The sequence below is a fragment of the Notechis scutatus genome, chromosome 2 (assembly GCF_049901735.1).
Source record: "Notechis scutatus isolate UNSWTSFEM ecotype Mainland chromosome 2, rNotScu1.2, whole genome shotgun sequence".
Classification (NCBI taxonomy): domain Eukaryota; kingdom Metazoa; phylum Chordata; class Lepidosauria; order Squamata; family Elapidae; genus Notechis; species Notechis scutatus.
The window spans coordinates 256311753-256338595 of record NC_142010.1 but is presented as its reverse complement, the minus strand read 5'-3'; the positions used below and the strand labels follow the sequence as shown (position 1 = coordinate 256338595).

General features: G+C 42.1%; 1 protein-coding gene across 1 annotated transcript; it reads left to right on the top strand.

The window, feature by feature from the left end:
• The first annotated feature begins 869 nt into the window (after positions 1-869).
• Positions 870-26843, top strand: LOC113411343 (tetraspanin-36-like). The gene is made up of 7 exons (XM_026666339.2): positions 870-1333; positions 16443-16634; positions 17476-17550; positions 18857-18952; positions 22306-22464; positions 24519-24596; positions 26604-26843. Exons 1-7 carry the CDS (start codon positions 1274-1276, stop codon positions 26688-26690), a joined length of 747 nt encoding a protein of 248 aa, XP_026522124.1. The 5' UTR covers positions 870-1273; the 3' UTR covers positions 26691-26843.

Here is a 26843-nt window from a genome sequence, read left to right as displayed (position 1 = left end):
TGTATCTTTTATAAAATTTAAATTCCAGGATACCTCAGTTGTTACTTCTTATCCCGGTCAGCCAAAACTTTCACTTCTTAACTTCCTCCTGCACTTTCTTTTCCGGCTGAGTGCTTCTTTGAGGCAGCCATTTCTGACCACCACTCAGCCTCAGGCCAGCCTTAGGAAGAAGAAGAATCAGCTAAACCATTTCTGAAAATGTTGCCAAGAAAACTGCAGGGTCTTATCCCTCTGTCTGCCAACCTGACTTGAAGGCAAAAGGCCTTCAGCTAACACACTAGCTTATAATTCAGTTTCAGTAAAGGAGAATATTTATTGTTTAGGGTTGAACTGAGGGGTTCTTGGTGCTCTCTTGAGCTTGGTTGTTTTCTTGCAGACGTTTCATTACCCAAAGTAGGTAACATTATCAGTGCTAGGCCTAGCATTGATGGTGTTATCTAGTTTGGGTAATGAAACTTCTTGCCAAAAAAAAAACCAAAAAAAAAAACCCAACCAAGTTCAGGGAGCTCCAAGGACCCCCTTATAAATCAATTTGCATTGTCATTGCTGGGACCTGAGTTAGTTAATAAACAGCAATGCACTTGGATTTTAGGCTACCGTGTCTTGTGAACACAACCAGCCCTGTCCAAAAAAACAAACCAACCCCAAACCTTTATTGTCAATGCACAACATGTGTACAGTGTGATTGGCTGAGCCTCCTTTAGTGCACCCCACTCCAACATATCTCAATAGCTCACAGTGAAAAAAAGAAAATCCCATACCCTACATATATATGTGCATAACAATACATTCTATTATATTGCACCAACGTGAACAATGTTGCACGTTGCGCCACCCTGCGAGTCTCTCAATACTACATAGAGCCGTTTGCACCAGGCTTAGTTAGACAAGAAGATCTTGTTTAGGAAAATAATAATAATTTTCCTGGCGAGCCTACTACTAGGAACTCTCCGGTACCTCGCTTTTTTTTCTTTCTTTCTTTTGTTCTGCAGCTATATTAGCAAGTTTGCGGTAGCCTTGTTAATCAAATTAATGGCGGTGGGAGGGAGGTGAAGTTACAGTAAGGTGTTGGTTTTCATTGTCCAGGAAATAGCAAGTTACGAGAACATCATGTGATAAAGTGGCAGAGCTCAATAAGTTCAGCGTCTCAGGAAAAGTTCTTCACACGAGCCAGAACTGCCTGTCGTTTACTTTCTCAGTCCGGAACGAGCTGCTGCCTGCCTAATTTCCTCCCTTTTCTCTTCCTTTTTGGGAAAAGAGTTCGAAGGGCAAGATGGATTTTGGGGTGATTGTTTCCAAGAGCGTGCTGCTATTTATCAGTTTCATCTTTTGGGTAAGTCTGAGAAAGCTTCCATCCTTCTACTCAAACCTTCCTCTGAAATGAACGCGCAGCTTATACAACCGCGCGGAGGATAGTTGAGGCTTCTAACGCAACCACCAAGCTTGTATTTTGCTAGAAAACTGAAATAGGATGGCGGCTTGAAAGAAATGAAGATTTACTCCCGAGTTTTGCTCAGAAGTAGACAGTTTTTCTGCCGAGTTTTAACTCGGAGGGTTAGCCCAAAAAGATGGCTTATGCACTGGCCTGGTTCTAGTTCATACGGTTCGTAATTTCTAATGTGATTCTGGCTAAGTATATTGTTTGAACGCGGCCATTAGGGCTTGTAAACCATAGTTTCGTGTAAACTCAGTTCCGCGGTTAAATTATAATCCTGTGCAATTGTTTAAACGTAGTCTTTAGATGCAGTCCGACATCTCTGGGGTATAAAGTAATTTTTGGCTTTTTTTTTTCTGTTGCAACTGGAATTTTCCATCATTTAGGGGTGAGATGTTGTGATGCCTTTCTTTAGAGAGCTTTTAAGAAGTTAAGACCCGTTTTGTTTAAGGTTCTTCCAAAAGAAGCAGGTAAAGTTTTTGGTTCTATTGCTGATAGCTAGCAGCAAAATTTAGGTGGAATATATATATATATATATATTTGTCTGAAATCAAGGATTGCTTCTTCATTCAGAAAAGGTAGTAGCAGACTGAGTGAAGAAGAGAAATACTTTGTTGTTAGAAACCCAAGTTCTAATTCCAGAGTAAGAGCCACTAAAGCAGTGTTTAGTGGCAATTTTAAAAAAGGAGAATTTGAATTCCCCAAGTTCCCAGTCAACTCTAAGATAGCTGGAATTTTAACTTCCAGAATTCCCCAGCCAATTTGAAGATTGGTGGAGTTCACCTCCTAAATTTCCTGGCCAAATTTAAGATAGATAGCTTTTAATTTCCAGTTCCTAGCCAACGTTAAGATAGGTGAACTTCAATTCCCAGAATTCCCCAGCCAGCTTTGCTGTGCACTTGAGAATATTGAAAAACACTGTACTGCAATGTTATTGTTCAGGAATTGAACATAATCTCAAATTAAATCCTAATTCTTGTCCATACTGTACATCACATTGGGTGATTTTGGATTTTTGATGCAAGGATCTCCAGACCAAAAATATACTTCACAGGGATGTTGTAGGGATAAAATACAGTGAATACTTCCTGTGGTGTATATTTTCTTGAATTCTGGGAGAAGTTGTGATGATAAATAAAATCAGTGCCTGTCATAAGGAGTAAACCATATAAGGTTGTACAGCACGATTGTGGAAGAAATGACTTCAGGAATAAGGAAGAAAAATGACTTTGAGTCAATGGTTACTCAGAAACTGGGTTTCAAAAATAATCTGGAGAATTGAGTCCTTTCCCACATCAATCTACCCTGTTTTCTCCCCCAAAGCTTTCTATTATGTGTCTTAGGAATGCACCTTAAGTGGATGCTATAGTGAAACAAGTGAAATTAGTAATGGCTGCAGATTTATTGAAAATCATCAATCTATTAGTATGGTTCTCAGTCTGGGCAGCTAGTATGGTAGTAGTTGGTGAATTCAGGGAGTTGAAGTCCTCACATCTTATAAGTTGCTGAATTCGTACATTCTGTTTCAAGTTCAACTCTTGAATTAAGTGTATTGCAATTCAAATAGGGGTGTGGATGCTGAATACCATGAATTAAAGGGGGAAGGATGGATATGTTGGATTTAAAGTGGTGTTTCTCAACCTTGGCAACAAGATGGGTGGACTTCAACTTCCAGAATTTTCCAGCCACCATGCTGGCTGGGAAATTCTGGGAGTTGAAGTCCTTCCTTCTTAAAGTTGCTAAGGTTGAGAAACACTGTCTTAAAGACAAGGCTAAGGGAAACTCAATCAATCAACCTAGGATAGGTTCCTTCTGCAAGCCATCTTATTGAAGGCTTGCAGAAGGAACTTATGCCTCTGTTGATATTCCTGACTTCCACAATTGAGGCAGGAAAACTGTACAATGAAAGAAAGTTATGGGAGTGAAGAACTCAAAATACCATTCGAAGAGGAAATCGCAGTATGGGTATGCTTGTTGGATTGCTGATTCTGCCAAGTTGTTGACCTTGGCTGGGTCCAAAAAAGCAAAACTAGATTGGATCCAGTAACTCTTGAGATTAGAGTTGGAAATCCCAGAGCTATAGATTGGAAAGTTGAAAAAAAAAATCTCAGAAGGCAATGGCAAAGCACCTCCTCACCTTACCAAGAAAATTGTGTCAGTGTGGTCAGCAGAAATCAAGCAAGACTCGAAGATGACTTGACATTTAAAGGAGAAACAGGATGCATATGTTGTTGATCTTACTAACCGCCATCTTCACACTGGCTTCCCAAACCACCTGCATCATCTCGGACAACAGTGGTGAAAGCCACATCTTCTGTATTAGGATTGGAGGTGTTGGGGCTGTTTCTCAAAATCTGGATTCCTGAAGTAACCCCAAATGCCCAGCCAAGGGTTGGGGTTTTTTTTGTTTTTGGCAGAGAAAACAAAATGTAGTTCTCCACAGTGGGGGAGGGGGAATATTTGCTGGACCTTATAACCATTAAAAGTGTGCTAGGTGCTTCAAAACTGAACTTTTGTACAAACATTCACATATGGGATGTTTATGTATTCCTTACAGCTGTGTGTCAACTTTGAACCTGGCAGCAGCTATTTTTCTGTTCCTCAGTTGCCACACAGAGGGGGAAGGAGGTGGGAGTGCCTTCTAGACATGACAGAGAACTTTCTCCTGAGAACCAAGGTCACTTCTACTGGTAACTGATAAGGCTGGAGAAGGAGTGCCTGGAAAGCCTGACAATTAACTCAATTGGCCAACATGACCTTGTGGCACTTGGGGATGGGGCTATTTCCTAGTTTAATTATACTGAAAAGAATTGGTTTTCCATTGAAGCTGTGCGATATGATATACTCAGTAAAGAAGACCTTGGAGAAGGAGCCCAGTCTTTGGAGTTCTGATCTGCTTGGGTTCATTAGTCGGAGCCTTGACACAGTGATTCCCAGCCTTTGTTACTATAAGATATCTGGACTTCAACTCCCAGAATTCCCCAGACATGCTTTGCGAATTCAACTCAAGGGCACCTTGATTTTACCCTGCACTAGGTTACTAAGACACGCACGCATGGAGTATTTTTTATATGACACTGAAAGAAACCTTGTCATTGTTGTTTGTCTATATCAGTGTTTCTCAACCTTGGCAGCTTTAAGATACATGGATCTTAAAAGTCTGTAGGTCATGGTAGTCCCAAGATGTTTTTCAGGAGGCAACTGGACTTGTTTTTTTTCTTGTTTGAGGATGTTTTGTTTCTCATCCAAGAAGCTTCTTCAGCTCTGACTGGATACATGGATCAGCTCCCAGAATTCATACTGGCTGGGGAATTCTGGGAGTTGAAGTCCACTCATTTTAAAATTGTTAAGGCTGAGAAACACAAGTCTATGGTGTCAATGAAAGTTTGTGTTCATTAGCTATGGAGGATCTCTCTTACAACATGTGGTTGGGGGGGTATATAAATGTTCTACCACCCCAAAATTATGATGGAGTTCTACTCTCACTAGTTTGTTTCTTGTTCAGTGTAGGGATCCAAATTCAGGGAGGCTGCTACCTCCTTAAGGAATTGAATTTTTCTCTGTCATTGATGGGAATTACCTTTTCTGTAAATGGACACCGCTTCAGGATATTTAAAAGTACTATCATGTTCCCTCTTTTTTCAAAGCTAAATATTCTCAGCTTTCAATTTCCAGCCTGCCCTTGTTTCTCTCATTCCCCTCTTCTGTTCCAGTTTATCTAAGACCTCCTTAAATTATGTAGCTCCAAACAGGACATGGATCAAGGTCAGGGCTGATAAATGCAGAATGGAGTAGAACCACTACTGTATTTCCATAATTAGGGACACTTTGCTTCTATTCAACCGCCTCTTTGTCATCTTCTCATTCTTCTTTCCCTGCTGAAAGTTCCCCAGCCAGGCTGGCATAACAAAGAAGATCTTGTTCTCTAGATGCCACTGCAGGGCAGGATTGGAAAAGGGTTGCTTAAAAGGAGGAAGGTCCAGATCAGTTCTGAAGGAACAGTGTGCCAGATCTGAACATGGAATATTTCCCCACCCTGTTTGATTTGTTCAGGCTTAAGTGGAAGGTTGAGCAGGGCTGCAGCTGTCAAAAATTCCTTCTTCTGATCTTCACTGTGATTTATGACCTTCTGAAGCAAAGCTTGTGGAAGGAACAAGGCCTTTGAAGCTTCTGCATTTGACATTCTGGTGCAAGGAAGATATTCACAATTGCAGCCCTGTTTTATCTTCAAACTCGATTTGGGTGTGTAATGGCACAGCTTGCCCTCTCCTGTGCCAATGCATCAGGGTGCAAAGATGCCTCAATTAGAGGAACTGAACGAAGCAGTTCTGCCATTTCCATGTCTATTTCTCTTTTTCAAGTTAAATTTAAATCACAGCTATAAGATGGAAATTTCCAGAAGAAAGAATCACATCCACTATGTTAGTTCTTTACATGGCATTTATGCAAATTTAACAAGGAAAAAACCATCTTAGCTTGGGTTGGATACCTCACTGGGCATGCGCACACCTCACAGCTGATTTTTGGCTGGTTTAAGGCCTTTTTTAGCCTTCCAAAGGCTTGAGGGAAGGCTTCTGCAGGCTTTGCAGGCCGAAAACTAGCCCTGTTTCGTCACTTCCTATTTTTCCGAAAATACCTCAAACAGGCGGAAAAGGCCTCAAACAGGCGGAAAATCAGCTGTGAGGCGCACACATGCGTAGTGAGGTAAGTTTTCCTGTGGCTCGCATGTTGGCACAAATGTCTCTGAGTGCCACCTGTGGCACGCTGCCATAGGTTCGCCATCACGGTCCTGGACCATGCCATGAATTTCCAATACAGGTAGTCCTTTACTTATTAGTGGTCACTTATTGTGGTGACGCACTTTATGATGGCCTGGTTCAATTATGGTCGTGACTCGAGGAATGCCTCTGCTCACTTCTCCCTTGGAGGCCAAGATATCTCTCTTATTTTTTTTTCTTACTACAGAGGACAAAGTATTGTTTTCATTTAGGAATTTCTCCTCCTTTCCTGAAGCCCTGATGCTACTGGTGGATAGTGTTAAAATTAGGTTTGAAAGCTCTGTTGGTTGTGCTTAAATTGAATTAATTTCATACTCATTGCAGATAAAAAAATGGGTTTATGCTGACCTATATACATAGCAATGCAGGGATGCAGAATTGAAACTAAAGATTAGATGTGCCATCATACACAGCACTCAAATGAAAGAACTCCCTATTTCCTTCCAACCTGCATCTTCCTTCTGTCTGAAATCAAAAAAGTTTAATGTCAACTCTTAAAATATTTCTATGGTCTTTTTAGAGTTGCCAACAGAAAGAGAGGGGGGAGCAGTGCAGCAGCTTGCAAAACCGAAACTGCATTCCATAAATGTTTTCAAAGATAGTAACTAGGTGACCAAAGTTTCTGCCCTGCAAAATTCTAACTGGAGAGCATGATTGATGACTCTTGGCTATGGATGTGTCCCATTGGAGAATGTGAATTACAATATACTCGGGGTGGGGGAAAACCAGGGTGAAGGATGACAATGAATGATGTGGCTCAGAGTTGCTACACCCAGGTAATGCTGGACCTTTTAACTCCCAATAAATCCTTTTTAAGTTTTGGAAGTTTGGCTTGAGACTCATGATGATTTAAATGTGGTTAAGTACCGGAATCCTGACATTTAACTTGGAACTGCAGTATCATGAGAATGGCCCGGGGTCTATGACAATTGATGGTGGCCCCTTGGCCCCGCCCACATCACCCTGGTCACCCTTCCCCAGCCAACCACCGCGAGTGTTTCTGATGATTTGTCTTTTTTGGCCAATCGCCTGGGGCCACACGGGAGGAGAGATGGGGGAGCAGTGATGGGGGAAGGGCAGATGGGGAGGAACATACGCAGTAGGTTGGCTAGGATGGGAGGGGCAGGGTGAGGAGGGGGGGCAGTTGGTTGCAGGCAATTGTCACATTCCAAATGGCAACCACAGGAAAAATATCAGATAAGAAAACTGTAGGAAAATGCAATATTGAGATCAAAATTAATAGTAGGAATATTGCTTCTACTGTGCATTTGGGAAGCCTGTTGCCCAGGACCGGATATAAAACACCAAAAGTAATCCTCAACTTACGACGGATTGTTTAACAACTATTCAAAGTTACGACGGACCCCTAAAACAGTATTCAGAGTCCCAATATCGCATGATCACATTTTGGGCACTTGGCAATTGGCCTGCATTTACAACCATTTGCAGTGTGACTACAATTTACAATATTTTTGCCCCAAACCAGGCATTATTTCCAGTTTCCTGCAAAAGCCACCTTATAGTGATAAATAACTTTGCTTAACAATCATGGCATTTGCTGAAGGATGGGTTTGTTTAACACCCATAACATTCACTTAAGCCCTGTTTTGCTGGCTTTATAACTGCTGTGTTCACTTAACAATCATTGCAAATAAAGGTCCTAAAATTAGGCACAGTCACGTGGTGACTTATTTTTACAACTGTTATGACTTGCGACCAAACTTGGGCTCAGTTATGGTCATAAGTTGAGAATTACCTGTAATGTGAATTGGTATTAGTTATTCTGTATTTGGAAAGCAGTGTGTGGGAGTGCCTTTCCATATATATTTTTTTAAATATCTCAATTGGGGAGATAAAGCAACTTGCCACAATATCCGGTAAAAAAAATACCTTGGTTAAAGCGTTGGAATTCTACTTCATTCTTCTAATTTGTATAACCAGCTTATTAAGTTGTAGCAGAGTTTAGTTAAATTACATCTTCTAATCCTATTAATAGGAATGTTCCCATTTCACAGCAAGAAATACGGAATACATTTACATAATGAGCTTTTGCAGCTAAATGATTACTACACAGCACAATTTCCTCATAAAGTTTCCGTAATTATAAGAACAGATAGAAGACTGTTTGAGGAATCTACATTAAACGTAAACCGTGGGAAACTACCTCTGCTGAAAAATTATTGTTTTATAAAAAGTGTCTTGTTTTCAACCTAGTGGGTGGCCTAAAGAGAACTGTACAAGTAAAGTAAGTACATTGTCTTGTGATAGAAATTGGAAACTGTGAGTAAGCATCTTCAAATGTTTTTTCCCCAGCCACTTACGTCATTGCAAGAGGCAAAGATAGGAGAACCTCATTTCTAGATTATTTTATAGGGCTGCTAAAGCATTAACAACAGACGGTCCTTGCCTTACGACTACCATTTGAGCCTAAAATTGATGTTGCTAAGTGAGACATTTGTTTAAATGAGTTTTGCTCCATTTTACGGCATTTCTTGCCACATTTGCTAAGTGAACCGCTGCCATTGTTAAGATCATAACATGGTTATTAAGTGAATCTGGGTTCGCTTAATTGCCTTTGCTTGTCAGAAAGTTGCAAAACGATCCCAGCACACTGCAACCGTCATAAATGTGAGTCAGTTTTATTATTACCTTTATTGTCAGATTACAACAGGTGTACAATGAGATTGACTGAGCCTCCCTTTGTGCACACCCCCCCAACACAAGTGAGGACAGTCCCTAACCCAGACCCAATCTTATTACACTAGGTGACCTTGTTGCACAACGTGCCATACCTGCAAGTCTATCATACTATGTTGACAGGAAGTTATTTTCCATTCAGGAATCTGACAGCCCACAGGTAGAAACTGTTCTTCAGCCCGTTGGTGCGGCTGGCTATGCTTCTCTATCTCCTACCCGATGGTAGGAGAGTGAAGAAGTGCTGACCGGGGTGTGAGTCTGTTGTGGTTAGCCAGCAGCAGGTGCGGACGGCTGAGGAGAGCAAGGACTCATATGAGGGGCCAGGACCATTAGGGAGTGGACTGCTGCCTTCAGAGATTGTGGGGGCTGGCAGCAGCGATGAGGAGGTTCCCGAGGAGCCTGTGCCAAGTCCATATGCGTGCAGGATTGCTTGCAGGACAGAGCAGCTGCAACAGCACGGGTGTCTCGGGAGTAAGGCTGCAAAGTAATGGCCTCTCCTTCAAGAAGATAAAAGCCAGCTGTGAAGCTAACGTTCTTTGAAGGAAGCAAAGACATTTTGAAACTCAGCCTCGTGGACATTAGAGTATCTTAAGTTGGTATTTGAAGACTCTTGTATTGTGAAATATTTCTTATCTGTGATTCTTGGCAATCTAGCACAATTTTGGCAAGGTTTGTGCTTATCAAAGTTAATTACCGTGTTTCTCATATAATAAGGCTGGGTCTTATTTTTTTTTGAGCCCCGAAAAAATGGCTAGGCCGTCTTTTCAGGGGTGACTTAATTTCCCCCCCCCCCTTGCATCTTCGGGCGGGCAGGCAGCGACGGCTTGGATGTTGACATCGGCGTTGGTGGGGCACTTCGTATTGGGGTCAACACAGGCAGCACCATATCCAGGTATGCAACAAAAGTACTTCCTAACAGCAAGCCCCCCCACCATCCCCCCCCATTTCGCATGTTTTAATATAGGCCTTAATTTGGGGGGAGGGGCTTAATTTCATTTCATGCCTATAAAACATGCTGGGACTTCCTATTGAGGGAGATCGTATTGTTGGAGAAACAGGGTAGTTTGCAGCAGCCTTTTAACTGGGGATTTGTAAGACTCATTAAAAGGTTTATGTTCCCTTTGGTTATTATTTGTTTTATTGGAAAAGGGTTTGGGTCAGAACAGAGTCATCCCTGAGGATTTTCCTCACTCTTCTAAGGCAGTGAGCCCATGTGAGGTCATCTAGTGGTACCAGGGAACAGCCCACAATGTTTTGTGCTGTGCTAATGTCTTTCTATCTGGGGCTGTCAAGCAGCATACCACACTGTCATGCAATATGTGAGGACACTTTCTATTGTGGACCGGTAAAAGGAGGTCATCAGTCGTTGCTCCACTTTATTCTTTTGCAAGACCCTAGGGAAATGGAGTTGCCAAGCCTCCGAATGTAAATCACATGACCCTGGGGATACGATAACATTCATAAGTGTGAAAAATGGTCATAAATCACTTTTTTCAGTGGCGTTGTAACTTTGAACAGTCACTAAACGAACTATTGTAAGCTGAAGACTTGCCTGCGTTTGTAAATATAATAAAGGCAAGATATAAATATTAAATATATATGGTATTTCAACCATTGGTTGAAGTCATTCTTAGGCCAACATATACTCAATCCCTGTACAGCTATTAGTGTAGCTCTCTTGCATAAGGCTATCTTCTGGATTTTAGCCAGAACAATGGATAAAAGTTTTGTTAGGATTGGCTGCTAAAGGGTAGGCTAAGAGTACTTCTTTTTCTTGCTTCATCTCTGAGGTCAAACAGGACTGAGGTTTTCTAAACTTCGGGTGATCCAATTTGCCTGCCCTGCTAACCCTTTGTGCTCATTGAATCTCTTGATATGAAGATCCCATTTTTAATGTACCAGAACTTTTGAGTGTACTTGTATGAAGAACCACAAGGAAACTCCTTGAGTACCAGGGGAGACCGAGAAATGAACAAACAAATTCTTGTTTGTTTGGTGTAATCCAGATGTTTGGACATCAAGTTACACCAGCCACGAGGACGCTGGGAAGGTCTCCAGGATTGCAACACGTTGGGAAAAGCTTCACTAGGAAAATGTAGGTAGATAAAACTCAAACGTGTTCTTGAGTTTCCGCAACATATACCGGAAATCCTCTACTTACAAAAGTTCATTTAGTGACCATTCAAAGTTACAACGGCACCGAAAAAAGTGATTTACGGCCATTTTTCACACGTATGACCGTTCAACATCCCCATGGTCCTGTGATTTACATTCGGATGCTTGACAACAGACTCACATTTATGACAGTGGCAGCGTCCCAGGGTTCATGTGATCCCCTTTTGTGACCTTCTGACAAACAAAGTCCATGGGGAAGCCAGATACACTTAACAAACCATTTTACTAATTTAAGAACGGCAGTGATTCACTTAACAAATGTGGCGAGAAAAATCGTAAAATGGAGCAAACTCAACAGATTTCTCACTGAACAACATAAATTTTGGGCTCAGTTGTGGTCGTAAGTTGAGGACTACCTGTATAGAGATGTTAGTTTTGTTTTCTGTCTTGCAACCGAAAACGTGATGAGTAATTTTCCGTTTCAGTCAAGAATGTTAGTGCTCCAGTTGCATTAACACTTAATTTTCTTTGGAAACATACACATCAGCAAAATTCACCAATAATCAGTAATAATAATAAGAGAAAGATGATTCAGAATCTACATCTTTATTTGAATGAACTATAAAGTGAGAGAGAATGTGCAAGCTTTCAAATTCTGTAAGATTCTTCATCAGGAAAGATTTTATGAAAAACTAGCTGGATACCCTGCTTTGCGATGAAACTTTGTGATCGGGCTATGCAGGAGAGATTCAGTTCACAATCTGTTGGCTCAGTGGTGGTTGGTGATTGATACACATAAGGGAATATCGCTCCCGCCGCCTTGAGTCCAGAAGCAGTTCCGTAGGTAGAAGGCGTACACATTTTGGTGAGGTACCAACATTTAGTACTGTAAGAAGCCCCAAACTGCTCCTGAGTGAAGGAGTGGAACGTCTGCCAATTTGAACTGAGGTAACGGAATGTGAGGCAACTGGCAGTTGGAACAGAATTTTTTTCAGATGGGGAGGGGGAGTAGAACTCCTTAGCATCAGAGCGTGTTAATAATAATATAACGAAAAATCCTTTCTTAGTGAGCACCTAGAAGCCAAGAGGAACATACGTGCCAAATTTCAAATTTGTAGGCTTTACATTCTAGAGATTTTGGGATGAGTGATTGGTATTTGGCTTTTATATATATATATATATAGATAGATAAGCTATGGGGAAGAAACACAGGTACGCCTCCACTTACCAACGCCATTGCGCCCCAGATTTTTCGATGCTAAGCGAGACAGCTGTTAATTGAATTTTACCCCATTTTATGATCTTTCTTGCTACAGTTGTTAAGTTAATCACATAGTTGTAAAGTGAATCTGGCTTCCCCACTAACTTTGCTCGTCAGAAGGTCGCAAAAGGGGATTGCATGACCGCGGGGCACTTCAACGGTCATAAATAAGAGCCAGTTGCCAAGCGTCTGAATTTTGATCACGTGACCACCGGGATACTTGCAACAGTTATAAGTGTGAAAAATGGCTGTGTCACTTTTGTCTAAGTACCGTTGTAACGTTAAATGGTGACTGAATGAATTGTTGTAAGTCGAGGACTACCTGTAAGTCAGCTCAGTCATTAGATGACATCTTTGAGCTATTTACAGTACACTCTCCCTGATTTGGCTTGTGGTCACTCATAGCTCTGGTTAACAGCCACACTCAAATCACTTTCAACCGAACACACAGGCACAAACAGGGTTCATTTGGAGTTCATGGAGACTCAGAGAATTTAAAGTAACAAACTTTACTGGTCGTAGTTCTCTCTCTCTCTTTCTCTTTTACATACACACACACACCTACTCCCATCCTTGTGTAGGTTGGCAGGCACTATCCAGTGGGACTTGGCAACAGGCATGTGCTTATCATGTGTTTATGATCATTTGGGGTCATGTGATTGCCGCTGTGACTTTCCCAACCAGCTTCCAACAATCAGTCAATTAGAGGGGGAGCTGGATTCGCTTAATGACCATCGCATGACTCACTTAACAACTGTAGGGACTCTCCTAATAATGATAAGCAACGTTGTAAAATTGGGCACCAGTCCCCGAACAATCGCCTTCCTTAGCAACATAAATTCTGATCCCAATTATGGCCATAAGTAGCTAAAATAGAAGAACCAATGGTATAATTTGACCTTTAGTATGCCAAATAGAAGGGACGCAGTGGCAAAGTGGCTGAGCTTGTCGATCAGAAAGGTCGGCAGTTCGGCGGTTCGAATCCCTAGCACCGCATAACGGAGTGAGCTCCCGTTACTTGTCCCAGCTTCTGCCAACCTAGCAGTTCGAAAGCACGTAAAAATACAAGTAGAAAAATAGGGGCCACTTTGGTGGGGAGGTAACAGCATTCCGTGCGTCTTTGGCATTTAGTCATGCCGGCCACATGACCACGGAGACGTCTTTGGACAGCGCTGGCTCTTCGGCTTTGTAACAGAGATGAGCACCGCCTCCTAGAGTCGGAAACTACTAGCACATACGTGCGAGGGGAACCTTTACCTTTACCTATGCCAAATAGACATTGTGTTCAATTGAGTTCTCCTTGAGTTCAATAAAGCTAATGTACATAACAGGATAACAGAGTTGGAGGGGAACTTACAGGTCTTCTAGTCCAACACCCCACCCCACCCCCGTAGAGTTTTGAAGATAACTAGGCAGAGGAGGAAAATGTTCAGTTTTTAAGGGGATGACAAATTATGATTTACATCACATGAGTTTGTCTCATGTGGCATAATGGTCTTTTCAGTTTTGATTTTGTATATGATTAAGAGTCAAGTGTTTTATCTGTTGTTCATCCATGCATTCCTTCACTCATTAGATGAAAACATGCCTTTCCTTAAAAAAAATTCCGGCACAAGCATAACCAGTTCTCTTCACCAGTTTTTCTCCTCAACAACCAACTTGTAATTGTCGTGGGCTCAAAAGTCAACTAGTAAGTTTCCATAGCTGTGAGTAGAAAAAACAAGCTCTTCCCCATCCTTTTTCCAGTACTTCAATTTGGACATCTTACCGGCTTTCTTTTTATATTTTTATTTATATTCCACTGTGCTTTGCCTGTTTTCAGAACTGGTTACCAGAATGTATGTGGTAGATCAGGGCTGGGCATCTATGACCTCTTTATGATCTGTGGACATCAATTCCCAGAATTCTATGCTGGCTCAGGAATTCTGGGGGTTGAAGTCCACAAGTCGTAAAGAGGCGATAAGTTGCCCATCCCTTGGTACCTAGAACTGCTCTTGAGTGACTACAAAGCAGTGGTGGTATTCAAATTTTTTTACTACTGGTTCTGTGGGCATGGCTTGGTGGGCATGGCAGGGGAAGGATACTGCAAAATTCCCATTCCCTCCACACTGCAGGGAAAGGTTACTGCAAAATCCCATTCCCACTAACCTGCTTTCCAGTTCCATTCTCCTGTGCAAGGCAACCAAAGAAGACCCAGCCGATCAGTTGGGACTCGGGAGGCAGAGAATAGATGGGGTTGGTGGGGCCAGTCAGAGGCGGTATTGGCCGGTTCTCCGAACTACTCACAATTTCTGCTACCGGTTCCCCAGAACTGGTCAGAACCTGCTGAATACCAGCTCTGGTACAAAGGGATTATAGATTTAAATTCAGTGTAAGTGCAGAATTTCAAGTTATGAGTGCCAGTTTGTTAGGGTTAAGGTATCAGGCTAGAAACTGGGTGACTGGGAATTCTAGTCCCATTTCGAGCACAAAACCAGCTGGGTAATCATGCTCCAGTAACTTTACCTTAGCCTAGGAAGAAGCAGGTAAGGGCAGACCGCTCAATCGCTCAACCTCCTGGCTCAAATGCCTATTGAATAAGCCTTTTTCTCCTGTCCCATCATTCTTCAGGCATCTGACCACTTTGCCACACTGGCGTGGCTCTGTGTGGCTTATTGGCAGTATTGGCTTCCTCGGCAAGAGAAGTGGGGACATCTGTGGCTAATGTTTCAGAACCCCATACCTCATGCTCAGTTCGTATCAAGGTGTGGAAGTTGAATCATGGCAACTGGACTTCAAGAAGTCACTTGCCATGACTCAACTTCCAGATAACTCTACCCAGATGACTGAGAATCTTCTTTATAAGAAGGTTAGCAAAAATGAATTATGATGCACACACGCAAACACGAGTAGAGTAGAGTAGAGTAGAGTAGAGTAGAGTAGAACAGAACTGAACTGAACTGAACTGAATTGAATTGAATTCTTTATTGGCCAAGTGTGATTGGACACAGAAGGAATTTGTCTTGGTGCAAATGCTCTCAGTGTACATAAAAGAAAAGATACATTTGTCAAGAGTCAAGAATCATAAGGTACGACCCTTAATGATAGTCATAGGGTACAATAAGCAATCAAATTATACTAGGAAACAGTCAATATAAATTGTAAGGATGCAAGCAACAACGTTACAGTCATACAGTCACAAGTGGGAGGGGATGTGTGATAAGGTGTGATGAGAAGGATATAGTAATAGTAGTGCAGATTTTGTAAATAGTTGGACAGTGTTGAGGGAATTATTTGTTTCGCAGAGTGATGGCGTTTGGGAAAAACCAGTCCTTGTGTCTAGTTGTTCTGGTGTGCAGTGCTCTATAGCGTCGTTTTGAGGGAAGGAATTGAAACAGTTTATGTCCGGGATGTGAGGGGTCTGTAAGTATTTTCACAGCCCTCTTTTTGACTCATGCAGTATACAGGTCCTCGATGGAAGGCAGGTGGGTAGTAATTGTTTTTTCTGCAGTCCTAATTACTCTCTGAAGTCTGTGTCTGTCTTGTTGGGTTGCAGAACCAAACCAGACAGATATAGAGGTGCAGATGACAGACTCAATAATTCCTACACACACACACACACAAACACACACATCACATACCGTTTAGAATACATAGCAGAAAAAATAATCTTGAGAGTTAGCGAGGTTGACTCAACACCGTATTGAGTGGTGTAAAGCTGTTACAGAATGTAGTTGTTGTTCTTCAGATATTGTGACATCTCCTCCTAGAAGGTAACAAAGAAAACCAGTCATGGAGAGGATGTGTACTGTCCCAGACAATATTGAGGACCCTGGTCAAGCATCGTTTATATGCTGTGTCCTGGATAGAAGGAAGTGAACAACCAATAATCTTTTTCTGCTGTCCTCACCACTCTCTGCACAACCTTCCTATCCGAAACAGCAATACCTCCAAACCACACAGTAATACAATATGAAAGTATAAAAGTATAAGTATAAATTAGATTTTGCTTGCAAATGGGTGGCTGACAGTGACATGGAATCTGGGGTGAATCTTCTATTAGACACTGTTGGAAGGAGTCCATTGGGTTTACAGAAGAGGTGGGGTGATAGAAGATCTCCTAAGTTAAGTTGATTGATTGGATTACACTTTGAAACCATCTCCTTATCTTTTAAAGGGTGCAGCAGCTGGACTCCTCTATGTTGGCGCGCACGTCCTCAACGCTTACAAGGAATATGACCCTTTTCTTCAGAACCGAGATGCTCTCTTGCCTCCCATCATTATCATTGCCGTTGCTGTGGTCATGCTGGTCATTGGCATAGTTGGCTGCTGTGCCACCCTTCGTGAATCCAAGATTGGCCTTGGAGTGGTAAGAATAGGACCTGGCAACTGGTGGTGCCATTTATAACAATACTGTCGCACAGAGATGATACTTGAGAGCGGTGCAGTGGCCTAGAGGTGAAGCTCTCACCTCACAATCAGGAGACTGTGCGTTCAATCCTAGATAGTGGCAGATATTCTTCTCTCTGGGCACAATGAGTAAATATCTGCTGTGAACTCTGCATTGGCGACAGGAGGGGCACCCGGCCAGTAAACACTCAGCTCCATTCAGTTGACTCCTGACTCCACTCCAGTGCAAGAGATTATGGCAAGGGTCTTCAAACTTGACAGCTTTAAGACTTGTGGACTTCAACTCCCAGAATTCCTGAGCTAACATGACTGGAGGGGGAATTCTGGGAGTTGAAGTCCACAAGTCTTAAAGCTGTCAAGTTTGAAGACCCCTGGATTACGGGGTCACTAAAAGACTAAAAATAAAAAAATGGAGGTGGTGCTGGAAGTGGACAATGAGATTATCCCATTCCCAGTCCCTCCATTTCTGGACTCTTAACGGTTGCCTAGTAGGAAGGGATATTTTTAGTAAATGATGAGATTCAAATAATCCAGAAATCTCTGAAGCTTTTCAACTAGCTTGAGGGTTGATTCCATCATGCCAATAGATCTCTAAAAAACCCTTTCGCCTACAGTAGCGTTTACCAACCTTGGCAACTTGAAAACATGTGGACTTTAACTCCTAGAATTCCACACATCTTGAAAGAGGGTGGATCTTTCCACAGAACAGTCAAAACATTCCAGAAGTTGATTTGTTGGCAACATCTGGAGAAGATCACATGTTTCACTGCTTCTTAAGTCTTCTTCTTTTCTTTCTTTAGTTCTTGGTCATTATCCTGCTGATCTTCACTGCAGAAATGGCAACCTTTGTGCTTGGATTTGTTTACAAAGGAAAGGTGAGTGAAAATATCTAAATATCATCCAGGTAATAAAACAACACCAGCTGTCCTCAACTTAACAACCATTCATTTAATGATTGTTCAAACAGTCGCTAAGTACAACAGCACATCTTTTCAAATGATCAAGTGTTGCCTTTTTAAATTGAGTCACCAGTGCTTAAACCCTTTTTATTAGCACCTGCAGACAAGGACAGCAAAACCTCATTGTTTAGAGGTGCTGTTGTTTGATATACAAATCTTGCCTTTTTAAGGCTTAAAGCAGGCTTGTCCAACCCGCGGCCCACGGGCCGCATGTGGCCCAAGTCGCCTCATAATGCGGCCCAACGCCCACCCCAACCTTAATGAAAGATCCAGCGAGGAGGAGGAGGAGAGGCAGGCGCGAGGCGGGGCGAGGCGAGCAACAGAAAAGGCGGGCAGCCGCAGCCCAAAAGTCCCGCCCCGCCACCTCCTGCTGTTGCCGCCGCTGCTGCTTCTGCTGCCCCCGCCGCCGCCGCTGCTGCTTCTGCCCCCGCCGCCGCCGCTGCTGCTTCTGCCCCCGCCGCCGCCGCTGCTGCTTCTGCCCCGCCACCGCCGCCACCGCTGCTGCTTCTGCTCCCCCCGCCGCCGCTGCTTCTGCCCCCGCCGCTGCTGCTTCTGCCCCGCCACCACCGCCACCGCTGCTGCTTCTGCCCCGCCACCACCGCCACCGCTGCTGCTTCTGCCCCGCCGCCGCCGCTGCTGCTTCTGCCCCCCGCCGCCGCCGCTGCTGCTGCTTCTGCCCCGCCGCCGCCACCGCTGCTGCATTTGCAGGAGGAGAGGTAGGCGTGAGGCGGGCGAGCTTTCTTCCCCCCCTCCCCCCCACCCCGCAAAATTTGGCCGGAAAATTAATAAAAAATAAATAATTTGCAGGAGGAGAGGTAGGCGCGAGGCGGGCGAGCTTTCTTCCCCCTCCCCCCACCCTGCAAAATTTGGCTGGAAAATTATAAAATAAAAATAAATAATTTTTAATAAATAATAATTTTATTTTATTTTATTATTTTATTATTTTATTAATTTAATTTAATTTAATTTAATGTAATAATTTAATTTAATTTAATTTAATTTAATTTAATTTAATTTAATTTAATTTAATTTAATTTAATTTAATTTAATTATTTAATTTAATTTTTTAATTATGTGCGGCCCAAACCAAATTTTCATCTTCTAATGTGGCCCAGGGAAGGTGAAAGGTTGGACACCCCTGGCTTAAAGCTTTCCATTGCATTTCAGATGGATGAAAGGATGCGATGGAATAACAATCTCTGCCTTTCTTTTCTTGTCACAGATAATAGCTGAGTTCCATGACTCTATGTCGAAAGCATTTGCAGCCTACGACGGAAAATCAGAAAACTCTCATAATGTAGATTACCTGCAGCAGGAGGTAGGAAAACTGGTTTGGGGGCTAGCATTTGTGTCTCAATTCCTAATACGACGCTATTGGTTCTGGAAACATGAATGTATTTTTATTCTGCTGTATGTTCATTCTGGTTGCAGTTTCTCTAGTTGGTGGTAGTTTTGTTTTTAAGCACAGAAATTTGAGTTGGATTAGAAATATACATTTTTAAAAAATTATGGAACTGTGGCCTATCAACATAAATAGCAGACAAACAGATCTGTGTTGTGGTTAGCCAATAGCAGGTGCGGATGGCTGAGGAGACCGAGGACTCAGATGAGGAGTCAAGACCATTAGGGAGTGTGGGGGCTGGCAGCAGTGATGAGGTTTCCGAGGAGTTTGTGCCAAGTGCACATGTGCGCAGGATTGCTCCTAGGAAAGAGCAGCAGCATGGGCGACTCGAGAGTAAGGCTGAAAGGTAATGGCCCCTCCTTCAAGAAGATAAAAGCCAGCTGTGAAACGAACATTCTTTGCAGAAGGCAAAGACGTTTTGAAACTACAGCCTCGTGGACATTCCAGTATCTTGAGTTTGTGTTTGAAGATTCTTGTATTGCAAATTATTTCTTTTCTGTTATCTTCTGGCAAGTCTTGCACAGTTTGGCAAGGCTTGTGCTTATCACAGCTAATTATTTTGCAGAAGCATTACAAGGTTTCTGTTCCCTTTGGATTGTGTTTGATTTATTGGAAAAGGGTGTGGGTCAGAACAGTCTGTGATCCCTAGATAAAAGAAAAATAACAAATCCTCTGTAAAGTGAATAGAGACAGGTAGTCTTTACAGGCAGTCCTTGACTTAACAGCAGTTCGTTTCGTGACCAAGTTACAGTGGCACTGCAAAAAATGACGTCCATTTTTCATACGTATGTACATTGCAGCATCCACATAGTCATGTAATCAAAATTCAGATGCTTGGCAACTGACACATTTTTATGATGGTTGCAGTGTCCCAGAGTCATGTGATCAGCCTTTGAGACCTTCTGACAAGCAAAGTCAATGAGGAAGCCAGATTCACTTAAACATATTACTAACTTAACTGAGCCTCGGTGGCGCAGCGGTTAGAGTGCAGTACTGCAAGCTACTTCTGCTGCAGCCAGCTGCCTCTGCAATTTGGCAGATCGAATCTCACCAGGCTCAAGGTTGACTCAGCCTTCCATCCTTCTGAGGTGGGTAAAATGAGGACCCAGATTGTTGGGGGCAGTAGGCTGACTCTCTAAACCGCTTAGAGAAGGCTGTAAAACACTATAAAGCGGTATATAAGTCTAAGTGCTATTGCTATTGCTATTAACAGCTGCCATGAGGTTTCCAAATCAGGTAGGTAGATGATGGATGGATGGATGGATAGATTGAGTGAGTGAGTGAGTGAGTCACCTTGTAAGGGAGATATGGTAGAGTTTGACACCCCTGAGCTAGAGATTAATTTAAAACAATGGCTACACTAGGTTTATTAACTTGTTTGCTTTCCAAGGTTTGGATCTGTAATTCCTAGCCAAGTTGGAGGACATCACATTGGAAGGACACTGGTTTGCTAAGACATGGTTAAGCCAACATTTATTGACTAAATAGTGACCATAGATTTCCAAACTCACCAAACCTTAGACTTGGTTTATAACTTAGAAGGATTGACTCACATTGTATGCTGAACCAAAACCATTTTGCCCAGTTCACAAAGATCAGGCCATTCTCGTGTATAAATTTATCTAATTCTTTCACTTTATTTTTGCAATATTCACCTGAAGTTAACGTTATAAAATATTCAATAAGTTTTAGCTTTGATTGTAATTTTTTAAATCTATATATTCCGTGTTAGGATCTTTTTTTTTTTCCCAGCAGAAATGTGGACAATATTAGTGTCATGATGAATGGCTCAGTATGAAAGAACTGTTGCAAAGCAGATAGTTTTGCTTCCAAAGTAATGGTTGCATTTAAACAAGTATTTCCTGATCATGTGAAAAAACACAATATTCTCAATACATTCTTGTTCCGTAAATTAGTTATACAGTGCTGATACTATATTTAGAGAGATTATTTTAGAGTCCAGTTCTCTTCTTAATCTCACTTTTTCAATTAGCCTAAAAAAGGAGGGAGGGAGGAAGGAAGGAAGGGTTATACAGTCAATTTATCGTTGCGGTGACCATATTTTCTTGAAAAAAGGACAAACCAGAAAAAGAGGCAAATATGAAAGAGATTCATAAAGGTAAAACATTTTAATTCTTTGTGTTTATAACTTTGCTTTACAAAAGAAAATTCAAGAGCAAAACCAAGGGGAAAAAAACTTGTAAAAATGCATATTGTAATAAAGATATATAAAATTGAGCCCTATATATAAATGTATGAAAAAGGCAATTCAGTGTCCATATTTTTCATAGGAATATGAAAAACTGTATACTGTAGAACCATTTGTACAGGAAACAATAAGTGACTAAAAAGAAAGGACAAAAGTGATTTTGTAGAAAACAAGTCCATCTAAAAGACAACTTTCTGAAATAAAGCTCTGTCCTTACAATAAAGAACGTATGGTTACTGTATATGAATTGAGTTTTCACCAGAGGGATTAATCTTTCGCAGAACATAACAAAGAATCTGGTGAGAATCTTTTAATAAAACAGAAAAGTTGAAGGTCTGTTTGGCCCTTAGATAGGAGGCTCTGAAAAATAAAAGTTATTTTTTAAAGCTAGACAAGGCAATGAAAAACTACTTTATTGCCAAATAAAAATTGGTTGTGCCCACATAAACATCACAAGGGAAATAAAGTTGAAGCCATTTTTTTTCTTTTCATTGTGAAGCATCAGCAACAATAGTTCGAAGTTTCTGGAAAGTTCTCCAGTATACTGTTTCTGGGCAGGACTCTACACAACACACAGTTACCAATTTCAGAACTTGATTGCAGTGTTTTTCTAAGGAGGAAGATAATCGATATACTATATTATGAGCTACGGTGGAACAGTGGTTAGAGTGCAGTACTGCAGGCTACTTCTGCTGCCTGCCGGCTGCCTGCACTTTGGCAGTTCGAAGCTCACCAGGCTCAAGGTTGATTCAGCCTTCCATCCTTTTGAGGTGGGTAAAATGAGGACCCAGATTGTTGGAGGCAATAGGCTGATTCTGCAAATTACTTAGAGAGAGCTGTAAAGCAGTATATAAGTCTTATTGCTATTATGGCTCTAACTGAGCAATTATTTACCAGATGCATGGAATTCTGGGGGATTTTGTGACTTGTTATCCTAGCACATCGGGCAGGTATCACATTCTGGAGAAGGTGACCTTGAGGGATAAGACCTCCAAGTCTCGGAGGCAAATGAACTGAACTTTGGATGTGCCTCTTCCAACCCCAGTTGTTACTCTTTCAGCTTCAGTGTTGCGGTGTCCAGAACTACACTGACTGGACTGGGACCGAGTGGTTCAACACTAAAGGAAACCACACTTTTCCTCTGAGCTGCTGCAAGCAAGGTCCAACTTCCAAGAATTGCACAGGACAACTAAGTGAGAAGGATCTTCTCAACACCCAAGTAAGAGCATTCAGACTTTGCTTGAGTTTGACCGAAGCTGTAGGAAACAAGAATTTAAATTGTATGAACCAGCTTCCTGCAGTGGTTATTTATTTTTTTGCTTGGCTGTCTGTGTTTACTTATCTTATTCTGGAATATATATTTCCTGCTTCATGTGCAAAATTTCTCTGCCTACGTGTATGTGGAGATTCTGAGTCATCCAGGCCATGGTTTGTCTCAAAGGTGGTGTTGTTGTTGTTTTTTCAAAAGACAACTGGACTATGTTTTTAAGAGCCGTGGTGGTGCAATGGTTAGCATGCGCTATTGCAGGCTGACTCTGCCCACTGCCAGGCATTCGATCCTGACCAGGCTGATTCAGCCTTCCATTCTTTCGAGGTTGATAAAATGAGGACCCAGATTGTTGGGGGCAATATGCTGACTCTGTAAACCGTTTAAAACACTGTGAAGCAGTATATAAGTCTAAGTGTGATTGCTGTTTTTTTCCCTTGAGGAAGAAGAGGCTTCTAATCCAAGAAGCTTCAGCAGTTCTGGATAGACAGTGGTGGTGGTGGGGAAATGGTAAGGATTAGTTCTGACAGGATTTTGGGCTTGGAGGGTTGCAGTTATAAAATGAAAGAATATACTATCAGAAATTCCATTCCCCACCACCATCCACCAAACGATGAGCCGAGGAAGATCGCTGTTCTTGTGGAAAGACATCACTGCCTTTGAGAGTCCTCTCCCTACATTTACTTTGAAGAAAACTCTTTGTCTAGCAGTGCTTTCATATTTATGGATTGAGCTGATGAAAACCAATGGTATGCTATCATTAACTGGTGGAATTTACTGCCCCAAGATAGAGTTTCATCTACTTTGTTTGAGAGGAATAGAATAATCTAAACCATGGGTGTCAAACTCAGTTTCATTGAGGGCCGCATTACAGTTGTGTTTGACCTCAGGGGCCAGGGTGGGCGTGGCCAGCTTGATGTCACTCGTGTCGGGGTCGCCTGTGGTGGCCTGAGCACTCTTCCAGCGAAAACGGGATCCCGAGCTCCGTTTTTGGCTGCGACGGCTTCCTGCAACCCTCTGCCAGCGAAAACTGAGCTCGGGAGGGCCGCTTGTGGCCTTCACAAGCTTTATTTTTGCTGGCAGAGGCACCGCAAGCTGGTCCTTTGCTGTTTCCAGGATCGCCCACAGGCCAGATTTAAGCACCCCGCAGATCAGATCCGGCCCCTGGGCCTTGAGTTTGACACCCCTATTCTAAACTCAAGAACGACAAATGGTGATTTTCCAAGCTGAGTCCTTTATTGTTCTCACACCTATAGACAAAATCTTGAAAGATGTAGACTCTATTATCTGCATCTACAATATACTCTGGGAATTATTAAAGAGGGAATTATTAGTGTTCATCCTCTTTCTATCACACATAATATCTGGGCTGAGTTGCCTCTTATTCCTCTGGAATGCACCCCCTCCCTCCTTAGGATCCACTTCCTCATTGCAGTGTATCATCAAGTCTCTGATTGGCTACTGTGAAAAATATAGGAATGGACTAGATCTGTGTTTCTCAGGCTTGGCAGCTTTTAAGATGGCTTGGCAGCTTTTAAGATGAGTAGGCTTCAACTCATGGCTGGCTGCAGAATTCTGGGAATTAAAGTCCACCCACCTTAAAGTTGCCAAAGATGAAAACATTGTACACTAGATGAACTTCTGGGCAGGTCCAGAGGCCTTGTGCCCTTATCCTTATAGAGCCGTGGTGACGCAGGTGGTTAGAATGCAGTACTTCAGGCTAACTCACTGCTCACTCCAGCAGTTCAATTCTGAGCGGCTCGAGGTTGACTCATCCATCCTTCCGAGGTCAGTATAATGAGGACCCAGATTGTTGGGGGCAAAATGCTGATTCTGTAAACCGCTTAGAGAGGGCTTATAAAGCACTATGAAGTGGTACAGTGTATAAGTCTTAAGTGCTATTGCTATCTTTTTACCAAGTTCTTGAACAAAACTCTTTGAACTTCTCAACAAAGCTCTTTGAAGTTATGTGATCAGTTCTTCCCCATTGTCTCCCCTCACTACAGGGCTGTGAAAAGATAGTAAATCTTGGTGACCTGCTTAACTACGCGATGCTCATTGTCTTGGCTTTTGCCATTGTGAAGGTATGTGTGATTGCCAAGTTTGAGCATGCTTCTGAGTTGGGTTTATTGTTCAAAGGACATCCGGGGACTGGAAAGAAATAACTGCATGACGGACCCAAAATAGTCCCAAGCCACTTTCAATCTGAATGGCCTCCTCTTTTCGTTCCCATCCTGATTTGGTTTAAAAAACCAAACAAAACAAAAAACAAAAAAACAAAAGAAAAACAATAACACCCCAAATTGGCTGTTTCTGTCCAAATGATAGTGATCTTGGAGGCTTCCTGCAATCTCAAAGGTTTCATAGATGGTTGCTAAAGAAACATGGCCTGATCCTACCAGTCCCTTCTAATGTTGTTTTGATTCTAAAGGTTTTTGTCTTTTTATTTGCTCAATTGAAAACTCCACCTTCCGGATTAAGTGGAACATTCCAAGGGCTCTTCTCTTCCCTTCGAGTGTTTAAGCAATAATCATTCAATTATATTTCTATCCCTGCCTTTTCAAACCTAATAGGTGTCTTTCCAGGGAGAGTTACGAAGGTGATTAATTATTTGCTTGGTTCTTCCATTATGAGTAATCACACCTAGCCCTAATCCACAAATAGCCAGTGGTTTCTTAACGTAGAGTTCATGCAGTATTTATTTTATTAACCATGATTTACAAACCATGCCATCCAGCACCATACTACATTCCTTGCTAAGTCCTGGTTGTTGAATAAACTGTAATGGACTGAATCCAAACAGTACATCAGGCTACAAACCTTGATTAGAAACTATATTATGCAATAAGCCAAAACTAAGCAAGTTATGGAATCAACCCCACTATTAAATTGTTTGCATCATTGCTCTGGTGTTAACCTGGACCTGCAGGCAAGTTAAAAAAAAAACCCCAACTGCATAATATTTTGCAGTCCAATTTAGTGCCTTTTGATTGTTTCTGAAGAAGTGGAAAGACAACCTGTATCCCTCCAGACATTTTGGTCTATGGATCCCATTGAGCACCTCCATGGCACTTCTGTTGTTTTATTATGAAGCCAGAAACATCTGGAGAGCATCAGGTTGTTTAGCCCTGAATTAAAACTACCTGGGTATTCTGCACTCAGTTCCCCACTTGATGTGTTGCACACCAAGGATTGTGCTAACTGGAATGGATAGAGCACATACAGATTAGTCCTTGCCTTATGACCGTAGTGGAGCTTGCTCATCGTGTTCATAAGTCGTGATGATCATAAAACAGGTCAGTCACGTGACCAGCCTGATTTTACAATCTTTTATGAACACCATGGTTGTTTAGTAAGCCATTGGTTTGCTTTAGGCCAGTTTAGCACCAAACTGGAAGTAAATGGTTGCCAAGTAACCAGCATGTGGTCACATGACCGCAGGGGAGCTTTGGAACTTCAAATCTAGGTTGTGGGTACCTCCCCCAAAGGAGGTGCAACGGAACTTCCAACGATTGCTAAGCAACTGGTCATAAGTTGAGGACCACCTATAATCCAGAGTATCACTGAATTTGATAGAGAAATTAGAATTAATAGATGTGGAGAGAATGTTAAGGGGCAGATTTCAGAGAAAACCGATCTATTTTCAAACTGTAAATTTTGTAAAAGTTGCCAAGTATGGGGTCCTTCGTGGTCTCTGAACTTGATGGCTTTCTTATAAGCGTTTCATTACCAAACTAGGTAACATCACCAGTGCTGCCTAAAACTAAATCTTAGAATCAAAGAGGCCCCGGAGTCTGAATGGGCGGTCAACATGTCCAGCCATCCACTATCTATTGCAAAACACAATATTTTACAAAGAGGCCTCCACTTCAGTACACTAATGCTAATCCACTAGAATTCTAGAAGGAACATTTAAAACCAGTAGCCCTGATGATGTTATCTAGTTTGGTAGTGAAATGTCTGCAAGAAAAGCTGCCAAGCTCAGAAAGCATCAAGCACCCTACAGTTTAACCCTGACCTAACAAATATTCTCTTCGAGCTATGTACGCAGACTGTAAGATTAATTACTGTGGGGTTTTTTTTCATTTCAGTTTTTTGGAATGCTGGGAATCTGCATGTTGGCCTGCAAGAAGGAAAACCAAGGGTATCAGTCCTTGAGCACCGGAGTGTTTGCCTGACCAAGAAATAGAGGACTTTTCCTTTTGGGATCTCCATGAACAAAAATGGAAAGATGTCTTGAGTAGAAAGCATTAGACTACTTTTTATGAAATCCCAAATGAAATTACACTGGTTTTCAGAAGTCATATTAAAGGTGAAATAGTTGGCATTAA

Coding starts and splice junctions, on each gene's coding strand:
- LOC113411343 (XM_026666339.2), top strand. CDS start 1,274: ATGGATTTTGGGGTGATTGTTTCCAAGAGCGTGCTGCTATTTATCAGT. Junction 1,334..16,442: donor TTATCAGTTTCATCTTTTGG/GTAAGTCTGAGA, acceptor TATCTTTTAAAG/GGTGCAGCAGCTGGACTCCT. Junction 24,597..26,603: donor TGGCTTTTGCCATTGTGAAG/GTATGTGTGATT, acceptor TTTTCATTTCAG/TTTTTTGGAATGCTGGGAAT.